The 12,914-nt window shown below is 45.5% G+C and overlaps 1 protein-coding gene across 1 annotated transcript; it reads left to right on the forward strand.

The window, feature by feature from the left end:
* Positions 1 to 8,717: 8,717 nt before the first annotated feature.
* Positions 8,718 to 10,094, forward strand: LOC122477060 (endogenous retrovirus group S71 member 1 Env polyprotein-like). The gene has a single exon (XM_043569978.1). The coding sequence runs from the start codon at positions 8,718 to 8,720 to the stop codon at positions 10,092 to 10,094; it is 1,377 nt and encodes a 458-aa protein (XP_043425913.1).
* Positions 10,095 to 12,914: the final 2,820 nt, after the last annotated feature.

Here is a 12,914-nt window from a genome sequence, read left to right on the forward strand (position 1 = left end):
GGTGTGTGCCTTCTCTTCCCCTCTCCTAGGGGCGGGATTCACTGTGGGGTGGCGTGGCCCTTCTGGGCTACTTGCACACTGCCAGGCTTGTGGTGCTGGGGATCTGGCGTATTAGCTGGGGTGGGTAGGCAAGGTGCATGGGGGCAGGAGGGGCAGGCCTAGCTCGCTTCTTCTTAGGTGATCTACTTCAGGAGGGGCCCTGTGGCAGCGGGAGGGAGTCAGACCCGATTCCTGTGGGTTGGCTCCGCAGAAGCACAGCGTTGGGTGTTTGTGCGGAGCGAGCAAGTTCCCTGGCAGGAACTGGTTCCCTTTGGGATTTTGGCTGGAGGATGGGCGAGGGAGATGGTGCTGGCGAGCGCCTTTTTTCCCCACCAAACTGAGCTCTGTCTTCTGGGGGCTCAGCAACTCTCTCTCCCTTTGTCTTCCAGCCTTCCTGCCTTTGGAGCAGAGCTGTTAACTTATGACCTCCCAGATGCTAATTCGCACTTGCTGTCAGAACACACTCCGTCGGGCCCCTCTGCTTTTGCAAGCCAAACTCAGGTGCTCTGCTTGGCCGGCAAGCTGCCCCTCTGCCCCGGCTCCCTCCCACCAGTCCGTGCAGTGCACACCGCCTCTCCGCCCTTCCTACCCTCTTCCGTGGGCCTCTCGTCTTCGCTTGGCTCTGGAGACTCTCTTCTGCTAGTCTTCTGGTGGTTTTCTGGGTTATTTAGGCAGGTGTAGGTGGAATCTAAGTGATCAGCATGACGCGCGGTGAGCCCAGCATCCTCCTACGCTGCCATCTTCCCTCCCTCTCTCCAATAGGTGATTCTTAATGAAAATTTTAGTTTACAAGTGGACTAATGATATGTATCTTTGTGTCTGCATGTTCTCTCCCTATATAGACTGGAAAAATCCTAATGATAAGGTTCCTTGCTGGACAGTAAGCCATAGCTCTTATAAGTTATGATTCTTACGGGTTATGTCAATGACCCTAACATACTCATCACTCCTACCAAAAGTAATTAAACGCTTAAATTTTCTTCTTAATGCACCACTTTCTGGGCTGTATACTGACAGTCCACTCCCTCTTTGTTTACTAATTTTTCTATAGTCTATGCCCAATATAGTTTTTTTAAGTTTCAAGTTTCTTGGATTCCATTCTACTCCTTAAACATTTAGCTCTTGTCATTTATATAGACCTATGTATTGCTAAGTTACCTCAGATACAAATTTCTAAACATGAGTGCAAATATAGTGTACATTGTAAACCATGGTATGCTATATAATAGCATCTTATATCTAAATAATTCATGATAAAATTGTTAAACTGAACTTAACATATGTTAGGGGCATTATAAAATGACTTTATAAGTTTAGAAAGAGATAGAACTAAATTATCTAAGTTTTTATGGTCACTAATTTAAAAATATTATAATATGTTAAAGACATAAAGAATATATACAGAGAGCTTGCTGTCCAGTACCAGCTGCATCCATAGCCCTGGCTCCACCAGCACTAAGAAATAGACCAATTTTGACAAGATGTAGTGCTGTAGTGTGCCTGATGGGATACATTCAGTCATGACATCTGAATTTTCCAAAATGCCTTGCTCAGAAGCTTCCAAACCTTGTGGAAGTGTATTTTCATTAAAATAACATAGTGGTGGTTCCAGAAGCCCCTGGGTCCCCTGTAAAGCTCCAATGTTTGGATCTTAGTGACAATGCCTTAAACATTACTTGCCCAAAATTTTGTCATAGAGCTTTGTGTCATTTTTGATTAGCTAATAACCAACTGCAACACCTACCTCTAGTACTCACTGTGAACCCAAATCATCTGTGGTGTGTGCCTCACCATCTCTTCCAGTTGCCTAGTCTCAATGAGCTCTTTATGGCTGGAAGCCATCTTGCATGTTTGCCACTCGGCAGGGACAACAAGAACAAAAATAAGCAAATGGGACTACATCAAACTAAACAGCTTCTGAGCAGTTAAGGAAAAAAACGAAACCAAAAAGCAACCTACTGAGTGGGAGAAGATATTTGCAAATGATGTATCCAGTAAGAGGCTAACATCCAAAATATATAAAGAACTCATAAAACTCAAATCAAATTAGTCAGTCAGAGAAAGACGAATATATGACTTCACTCATATGAGGACTTTAAGAGACAAAACAGATGAACATAACAGAAGGGAAACAAAACTAATATAAAAACAAGGAGGGGGACAAAACATAAGGGACTCATAAATATGGAGAACAAACAGAGGGTGTAAGGGTTAAATTGTAGTGTAGGGCTAATGCTTAGCTTGAAAAATAACAGCTTTGTGTTGATATTGAAGGTTAAGAGATAACAGCCTTGCTTTACTCTTATAAATTATGCCTCATACTCTTGTAAATTAGACTTCACCAATTAAGGAAACAAAGGTTCAAAGAAAAGAGCATCAGAGGCAGGGTCAAGGAGATCCACTGGTTGCAACTTAGAGGCAGAAAGTCTAAAGTAAACACTTCATTAGGCAACTGTTTCTAACTCATCTGGAAACTGTTTCTTTGTTCTGTTCTCAGGTGATGATAAAACGATGTGATCGGTTATAAAAACTCTATACCCCGGCTGTTCGAGGCCGCACTCTTATCAAGAGTGTTGGTCCCGATCGGTCGGCCTTGCCTCTCATTGTAATAAACTTTGTTGTGACTGTCACTGGTGCCCGTAGCATTCTGTTTCAGGAGTCGTGTGGATGCAACATTTGGTGCATTGGCCGGGAAAGTTAAAGGTCTGAAACAGGGCCCTTTCCTTGGATTGTTCCGTGGGAAAGTTAAAGGTCTGAAACAGGGCCCTTTCTGCGGATTGCTCTGCCGACCCCTGGGAAGAAGCTCGGGATTGGGAGAGGTAAGGAATTCTTGGGGCGCGCCATTTGGATGACTCAGGAGGGTCTGCTGGATGCGGCTATAGACCCAGAGTCAGGGATCCTACCGGGATGCTGGTGGACCCCATTTGGTTTGGTTTTTGTCAAGAAGGATCCTATTTTCAGGTGGCTGCCACGGCCTACTGGCCTAGAGATCTCAAACTTGTGTTTTCTTCGTGTCTTAATTGTCTTCTTCCTGTTGACTGTCTGTGCGTCCTTGTCAGTTCTGCCTATCTTTGTCATGGGTCAAAATCAGAGTACCCCCACCCCTCTGAGTCTCATACTAACCCATTTCCAGGACTATAGGAGAGCTGCCTCAGTTTTCGGCCTCCATGTTAAGAAGTCAGTCCTTTGAACTCTCTGCGAGGTGGAATGGACCAGCTTTCAGGTGGAATGGCCTCCACAGGGGACCTTTGACCTTACATTGATATATAAGGTTCATGATATTGTCTTTTCTAGGCACGAAGACCAAATCCCATATATTGGGGCATGGAGGACCCTCATCGAAAACCCTCCAGATTGGTTAAAACTTCTCCTTCCCCTTTCCCCTTGCCTCCCTAAAGTACAGGCTTTACCACTCAAAGGCAGCCCATCTGGAGTTCAAAATAAGAATCTTGACGGGACTAAGCGGCTGCCCCCTCTATCACCTGCACCAGAGGAAGAAGAAGAAACTTACCGCCCGCCGCCCTATGTTTCTCGCTCAAAAAATACAAGTCAGGATGCTTCAGATCAGGAGGCAAGCCCGAGTCAGGACACTCCTCTGAGCCCATCTCATACCCAGTCAGGGACTCCCTTTCATCCCCCTCCCACTGCCCTACCCCTTCGTCCAGGGCCACCCCTGCAGGGTGAAGTCCGACCCTTTATGACTTATGTACCCTTCTCCACTAGCAACCTTTATAATTGGAAGCTTCAAAACCCCTCATTCTCAGAGAAACCCCAAGCATTAATTTCTCTTTTTGAAACCATATTTGTGACCCATCAGCCAACCTGGGATGACTGCCAGCAGCTCTTGCAGGTTCTCTTCACCACTGAGGAGCGAGATAAGATCCGTCGTGAGGCCCAGAAATTAGTGGTGGGGCCAAACGGGCAACCCACCGTGGATCCTGCTGTGCTGGAGGAAGTTTTTCCTTCCTCACATCCTGAGAATTGGGACCCAAACACTCCTCACGGTAGGCAATCATTAACCCTATTTCACCAGACTCTACTGGGAGGTCTCCGAGCGGCCGCCCGCCGGCCCACAAACATGTCTAAGGTAACAGAAGTAATTCAGGGAGCTGAGGAAAGCCCCTCAGCCTTCTTAGAAAGGCTCATGGAGGCGTACCGCACCTTTACCCCTATTGACCCTGAGGCACCTGAAAACAGAAGGGCATTAAATCTGGCTTTTGTCTCACAGGCAGCCCCAGACATTCGGAAAAAGTTACAAAAATTAGATGAGTTTGAAGGAAAAAATTTATCTGAGTTAGTTGAAATAGCCCAAAAGGTTTTCAACAATAGGGATTCTCAGGAAGAAAGACAGACAAAAAAATTAAGCAGGGTGGTGGCAGCCATCCTGGATGCCCGTGAGGGAAGAGGACCCGGAACGCCCAAAGAATTCTGGTCTGAACAAAAGAAAAAAGATAAACAAAGGGTTAAAGTGTCACTAGGAAAAAATCAGTGTGCATGTTGCAAACAAGAGGGACACTGGAAAAAGGATTGCCCCAACTTAGCCCAACGCAAAACTCGGCCACCCCAGGTATCTGTGATGGGAGTCGATTTCGACTGACGGGGCCATGGCTCGGTGGCCCCTTCTGAGCCGTTGGTTACTGTTAATATAGGGGGCCAGCCTAAGACCTTCTTGGTGGACACTGGGGCAACCTTTTCAGTTTTAAAACAAGATCCTGGCCCCACCAGGCAAGGGGCAACCCTGGTGCAAGGAGCAACTGGGTCCCAGACTTGTAAATGGACCACTGAACGACAAGTAGATTTAGGCCGTAAAACTGTTACACATTCTTTCCTAATCATGCCTGAATGCCTCTACCCTGGATTACTAGGTAGAGACCTACTGCATAAACTAATGGCTTCTTTGAAATTCACTGAAGGGGGTATGCATATTTAAAGTCGGCCAGGATGGCCCAACAACAGTAATGGTGACTGTGCCACTTGGGGAAGAGGGCCAGCTCACTCCAGTGCCTAATGAAAATGTCCATGCAGTCGATCCCCTCCTTAAAAGCCTCCAGGCAGATTTTCCCCAGGTATGGGCTGAAACCAATCCACCTGGGCTGGCAATTCATCAAGCTCCCATAATAGTGGAACTTAAGGCATCTGCACTTCCGGTAAGACTAAAACAATATCCCATGTCCTGGGAGGCTAGGCGGGGAATCGCTATTCACATCAAGCGTTTGTGCGACTCTGGCATTTTGATCCCATGCAAGTTGCCATGGAATACTCCGCTTCTTCCTGTCCGGAAGCCTAATTCATCCGATTTCCGGCCAGTTCAAGACCTAAGAGCAGTAAATGCCAGGGTAATGGACATTCATCCCACTGTACCCAACCCTTATACTCTCCTTAGTCTGCTTCCCCCTTCTCAGGTGTATTATACAGTTCTGGACTTAAAAGATGCCTTCTTTGCCATCCCGCTGGCCCCACAAAGCCAGCCACTATTTGCATTTGAATGGACTGATCCTGAAGAGGGAAAAGCCGGGCAGCTCACCTGGACGTGACTCCCCCAGGGATTTAAAAATTCTCCTACTCTTTTTAATGAAACCCTGCACCAAGATTTAGAGCCATTTCGGATCTCCAACCCACAGGTAACTCTATTACAATATGATGATATCTTGTTGGCGGCCCCTTCTCATTTAGAATGCCTGAATGCCACCAAAGGACTCTTGAGTCTTCTACAAAAACTGGGGTACCGAGTGTCAGCCAGAAAAGCACAGGTCTGTCATACTGCAGTGACCTATCTAGGTTACAACCTTAAAAAAGGTAAGCGCTATCTTGGTGAACAAAGAATTCGGGCTATACTCGATATTCCTCAGCCTAAAACTCGCAAACAAGTCCGCGAGTTCCTTGGGGCGGCAGGCTACTGCAGACTATGGATACCTGGCTTTGCTGAACTGGCAGCCCCTTTGTATGCCACCCTCAAAGGGTCTCCAGAATCCTTCATGTGGGGAGAGACTCAAACTAAAGCCTTCCAAGCCTTACAAGATGCTCTCATGACCCCACCAGCCTTGGCCCTGCCAGATCCCACGAAGCCATTCCATTTGTTTGCAGCCAAAAAAGGGGGGGTAGCCAAGGGAGTTCTGACTCAGCCCCTAGGACCTTGGCGCCCACCAGTGGCTTATTTATCAAAACGGCTGGATCCAGTCGCTTCCGGGTGGCCCCCATGCATTCGACAAATTGCCGCCACTGCGCTTCTAGTTAAAGATGCAAACTAACCTTGGGGCAAGCATTGTCACGGGGCCCCATGAAGTGGAAACTTTACTGCGGGCTCCCCCAGAGCGATGGCTGTCAAATGCTCGGATTACCCAATATCAAGCATTGCTACTCGACCAGCCCCGAATACATTTTTGTGCTCCCACAACCTTAAACCCAGCCACTTTGCTGCCTGAAGGGCAGAATCCCCCTCTACACTCTTGCCCAGAAACCTTGGCAACGATCTCGTCCCTCCGCTCTGATCTTACGGACATTCCTTTACATGACCCTGATATCAGCATGTTTTCAGACGGCAGTAGTTTTGTGTTTCAAGGGCAAAGGTATGCCGGTGCTGCGGTGACGACAGACCGTGAAGTTTTATAACAACAGACCCCCCAGGAACTTCAGCCCAACGCGCAGAGCTCATCGCACTAACAAAAGCCCTAAAACTTGGAAGAAACAAGTCAGTTAACATTTATACGGACAGCCGCTATGCTTTTGCAACCGCGCATGTACACGGATCCATTTATCAAGAGCGTGGTCTCCTCACAGCAGAAGGCAAGGCCATCAAAAATAAAGCTGAAATTTTAGATCTTCTAGCAGCCATCTGGGAACCTGCAAGGCTGGCAATCATTCACTGCCCAGGACATCAAAAAGGCAACTCCCTAGAGGCAGTCGGAAACCGCCTGGCTGATGCAGCACCCCAAGAAGCTGCCCTAACTAAAAGTGAAAGTGCCTTGGAGCTACCGATCTTGACAGAGCCCCTGCTTCCACTGGAGCCCAGTTACACTCCTAAAGATTTGGAGTGGATTTCCAGAAAAGGGGGAAGTAAGATGCTGGGACAAATGTGGTTTCAGGATCCTGAAGGTAAGATACTCTTACCCGCGGCACTTGGGCGGCGCATGGTGGGTCAACTCCACCAAGGGAGTCATCTGGGAAAAACGAAGATGGCGGAATTAGTGCGGAAGAAGTTCAGGGCACAAGGGCTGGGAAAAGAGATTGAAGAGGTGGTTGAAAGGTGTGTAAGTTGCGCCCAAGTGAATCAGGGTGCAAATAGGAAGGTTTCAGAAGCTAAAAGAGATAGAGGAATTGAGCCAGGCCGCTTTTGGGAAGTAGATTTTACTGAGATTAAACCAGGGAAATACGGCTATAAATATTTCCTTGTTTTTGTAGACACCTTCTCCGGTGGGTCGAGGCATTCCCCACTAAATCAGAAACGGCTCAGGCGACAGTTAAGAAATTATTAAATGAGGGGCGCCTGGGTGGCGCAGTCGGTTAAGCGTCCGACTTCAGCCAGGTCACGATCTCGCGGTCCGTGAGTTCGAGCCCCGCGTCAGGCTCTGGGCTGATGGCTCAGAGCCTGGAGCCTGTTTCGACTCTGTGTCTCCCTCTCTCTCTGCCCCTCCCCCGTTCATGCTCTGTCTCTCTCTGTCCCAAAAATAAATTAAAAAAAAAAAAAGAAAGAAATTATTAAATGAAATAATCCCTAGATTCGGGCTGCCTCTGAGCATAGGATCAGACAATGGCCCGGCCTTCATGGCGCAGGTGTCCCAGGGTCTAGCCCAGGCATTGGGAATAGATTGGAAATAACGTTGTGCATATAGACCCCAGAGCTCGGGTCAAGTAGAAAGGATGAATCGGACCCTAAAAGAGACCTTAACCAAATTGTCCCTTGAGACAGGCGAAAATTGGGTTGATGTCCTGCCTTTTGCCCTTTTGCGAGCACATTGTACTCCATTTGTCAAGGGATTTTCCCCTTATGAAATTTTATTTGGCAGACCTCCACCTATCCTGCCGAGGCTAGGAGACGATGTAATGGAACAGTTGGAACAGGACCATTTGCTGGCTTCGCTCATGGCCCTGCAACATGTACAGAAGGAAATAACCAGGGCCTTGAGAGAAGCCTTCACTCATCCTCCTGTTCTTCCCCACCCCTTTCAACCAGGAGACTTAGTCTGGGTCAAAAGGCACGAGCCTAAAACCCTGGAGCCGCGCTGGAAAGGACCACACACCGTGATTCTGACTATGCCCACGGCCGTGAAGGTAGATGGTGTCCGAACCTGGATTCATTACTCTCAGGTTAAGAAAAACTGCGTGAAGGCGGGAACAACCCAGACTGATACAGAACCAGATAACAAACAGCAATGGAAGGTTCAAAGGCATCCAGAAGATCCTTTAAAGCTAAGACTGATGTGGGAATAATAATAATTTTCTGGGTTTGTATGGTGATAAGTGTGGGGGACTGTATGGAATTGCATCCCCTATCTTTTTGGCCATAACAATGGGAACTCAGGGACACTGTCACGGGAAAGGTGATAGCATCTAATACCTCTTCCACTGTGCCTTGTTTTTTGTTTGATTTATGCGACTTGGTGGGGGACTCATGGGGGACTTTAGTTACTAATTATAAACAGTCAACGGGCTTCGCTCCTCCGGTCCCCGAAAACCCCTATATGGTTACCTATGGATGCGGACACAGGGATCAAGAACAAAAATTGGCTAACATACTAGGGTTATACAGTTGCCCTGCAAATAGAAAGGTCGAATGTGAAGGAAGAGGCCAATACCATTGTGCAAAATGGGGTTGTGAAACGCTGGCCCCCTGGCTGGCAGGACAGGGCCATGATCCCTTAATCACCCTCCTTAGAACTCCAGACCCCAAATGTAAGACTCAAGGAAAATGTAACCCAACAAAAATATGTTTAAAAAAGGTTTCTAGTTCCAGTACCTTTTCCTCTTCCTGGGACACTGGACACACTTGGGGTCTCAGGATGTATGCTCCAGGAATTGACAAGGGCATTTCCTTTACTATACAACGGGTTAAAAGAAAAACTCCACCCAATCCGGTAGGGCCAAACAAGGATATGATTTTACACCCCCCACTCTTTCTGACTGTCCCTTCCCAACCTACCTCACAATCGGGTGCCCCCACAAAGTTGGAATTACCAACTACAGGTCATATCCAGAACCCGTTCTCCCCTGAGACGCATTGGCTAGATGCAGTAGATTCTATGTATGCTTGGCTAAATTCATCTCACACTGAGATTGTACAAGATTGTTGGCTGTGTTTAAACCTTAAACCCCCATATTATGTGGGAGTGGCTACAAATGCTAGCATTGGACAAGACATAGAAAAGCATGTCGTGAAATTGCTAAATCCAAGCACAACATTGTGCCCTTGGGGTTCACGACCAATTTTAACCCTAGGAGACCTCCAAGGGCAGGGTTGGTGTATAGTGTCCCAAGAATATAATTGGCAGAACTCCCCTTACAAAAACTCTTGTGCAGAAGTGTATATTCCAAGTAGTTCAGATACTGATAGCGCCCAAAGTATAGCATACCGAGCCCTTACTGGAGCCTGGTTTGCTTGCTCATCAGGAATTACCCCCTGCATTGCAGCCGCATACTTTGGGGTCGGCACCCAAGAGATTTGTATCCTAGTTCATATTCTCCCACAAATATACCTATATAGCGGAGAAGCGGGGAGAGAACATCTACGTCTATTTGAAGGACATTCCAGGGTAAAAAGGGCAGCACCAGTCCTCATTCCACTCCTAGTGGGACTGGGAATTGCGGGATCCACAGCTATTGGAACTGCTGGACTCATTGTGGGGGACCAAAATTTCAAAACTGTAAGCAAGCAAGTGGACCGAGACCTAGGCTACTTGGAAACTTCAATTTCTTGGCTAGAACACCAAGTAGACTCTTTAGCCAAGGTTGTATTACAAAACAGAAGAGGGCTTGATTTACTCTTCATGAAGGAAGGGGGCCTCTGCGTGGCCCTCGGAGAAACGTGCTGTTTTTATGCGAACAATTCCGGAGTAATCTGAGACACTCTCAGTTTGGTCAGGGATAATCTTAGGGCCAGGGAACGTGCCAGGGAAGCCAGCAATAATTGGTATCAGAGTTTATTCTCTTGGTCCCCCTGGCTCACATCACTGCTTACAGCCATAGCTGGGCCACTGCTATTGTTACTTCTCGGTTTAACTATTGGCCCATGCATTATCAATTGGTTAGTACAATATGTCAAGAAGCGAGTTAGTGAAATAAAAATTATGATGATCAGGTCCAATTATATCCCCTTAGTTCCTAATGATGAATCAAGGGATTGATTCACTGACAAGAAAAGGGGGAAATGTAAGGGTTAAATTGTAGTGTAGGGCTAATGCTTAGCTTGAAAAATAACAGCTTTGTGTTGACATTGAAGGTTAAGAGATAACAGCCTTGCTTTACTCTTATAAATTATGCCTCATACTCTTGTAAATTAGACTTCACCAATTAAGGAAACAAAGGTTCAAAGAAAAGAGCATCAGAGGCAGGGTCAAGGAGATCCACTGGTTGCAACTTAGAGGCAGAAAGTCTAAAGTAAACACCTCATTAGGCAACTGTTTCTAACTCATCTGGAAACTGTTTCTTTGTTCTGTTCCCAGGTGATGATAAAACGATGTGATCGGTTATAAAAACTCTGTACCCCGGCTGTTCGAGGCCGCACTCTTATCAAGAGTGTTGGTCCCGATCGGTCGGCCTTGCCTCTCATTGTAATAAACTTTGTTGTGACTGTCACTGGTGCCCGTAGCATTCTGTTTCAGGAGTCGTGTGGATGCAACAAGGGTTACTGGAGGGGGTGTGGGAGGAGGGATGGGCTAAATGGGTAAGGGGAATTAAAGAATCTACTCCTGAAATCATCGTTGCACTACATACTAACTAATTTGGAGTAAATTAAAAAATAAAATTAAACAAAAGACAGTAAAATTAATTAATTAATTAATTAATTAAAAAAGGACAGAGGACCTGAATAGACTTTTCCAAGGAAGACATACACATGGTCAACAGACACATGAAAAGATGTTCAACATTACTAACCATCAGGGAAATACAAGTCAAAACCACAATTTGATATATCACCTCACCTATCAGAATGGCGAGGATGTGGAGAAAAAAGATCCTTCATATACTGTTGGTGGGAATGCAAATTGGTGCAATCACTATGGAAGACAGTATGGAGGTTTCTCAAAAAATTAAAAATAGAACTATATTACAACCCAGCAACTCCACTTCTAAATATTTATCCAAAGAAAATGAAAACACTAATTCAAAAAGGCATATGTACCCCTAAATTTATTGCAGCATTATTTACAGTAGTTAAGATATAGGAGCCACCTAAATGTCCATTGATATATAAAATGAGGAAGATGTAGTATATGCATACAATGGAATATTAGTCATAAATAATGAAATCTTGCTATTTGCAACATTGATGGACCTAGAGGGTATTATACTAAGTGAAATAAGTCAAATAGAGAAATTATGTATGACTTCACTTATATGTAGAATCTAAAAAACAAGACAAACTAACAATCTAACAAACTTACAAACTAGGAGTTTTGGTCATAGATGCAGAGAACATAGCTATAGAGAACAAACTCAAACAATGGTTGCCTGAGTGGAGGGGGTAGAAGGGCGCATGAAATAGGCAAAGGGGATTAAGGGGTGCATTCTTCCAGTTATAAAATCAATAATGCACAGTGATGTAATGTATAGCATAGAGAATATAGAGATAAAAGGTATAGATGTGAAATTTAGAAAAATAAATAGTATGAGAGCTAGATCTTTGAGCAGGATTTTGCCAGCTAAGTTTTTAATTTGGTTTTGGATCTCAAAGTTTTTAAAATAGAGACAAGAATGTGCAGTACTAGGGAAATCTGGAAGATGTTGTTAGCTGACTTTAAAGCAAAAATCTGGAGTTTCTACCAGTCGTAGCTTTCAATAAAGTTCTTCAGTTTTGGGGGAGGGGAGAAAAAAATCAGGTATAAGTCTGGCTAGGCAACAGATCAAGATGAAATGCAGAATGAAGACATTGTGCTCTCCTTCATGCTGGCTATTACAGCACTGGAAGACATGCTGTTGTAATTCCTGAGCCTGTGCTTGATGGTCGGCATGAAGTCTCCTTCACTAGGACCTTCTCTGAGGGATCTCTTGGTATTTCTTGAGATTACTACTGTAAATCTCTAAGTCAGAGCTACCTCACCAGTTTTTTGATCTTTTAAAGGAAGCACAGGGATATTTTGTTCATGTGTCTCCTTGGCAGTGTCTCCTGACATCATACCTGGATGTTTGGGCACAGCACCTGTCCTCTGGCACTCACAGCATCCATGCAGCTTGTTAGGTAGTATCACCTCTTACATTATGTGGGAGTTCCCTGCTGATATTGAAATGACGTGTTTTGAAAGACTAACATCATGGTGAACCAGGCCAACGTGCTTTTAAATTCCAGCTCTGCCATTCGATAGCTGTGTGATTTGGGGCTTATAAAGGTTATTTAATTTGTCTAAATCTCAGTAACAGGGTGAAATTAATACTAATTCATAGCACTATTGTGAAAACTAAATAAGGTCCATTTAAAATACTTCTATCAGGGGCGCCTGGGTGGCGCAGTCGTCCGACTTCAGCCAGGTCACGATCTCGCTGTCCGTAAGTTCGAGCCCCGCGTCAGGCTCTGGGCTGATGGCTCGGAGCCTGGAGCCTGTTTCTGATTCTGTCTCCCTCTCTCTCTGCCCCTCCCCTGTTCATGCTCTGCCTCTCTCTGTCCCAAAAATAAATTAAAAAAAAAAGTTGAAAAAAAAATTAAAAAAAAATACTTCTATCACTCA

This window comes from Prionailurus bengalensis, chromosome X, assembly GCF_016509475.1.
Source record: "Prionailurus bengalensis isolate Pbe53 chromosome X, Fcat_Pben_1.1_paternal_pri, whole genome shotgun sequence".
Lineage (NCBI taxonomy): Eukaryota > Metazoa > Chordata > Mammalia > Carnivora > Felidae > Prionailurus > Prionailurus bengalensis.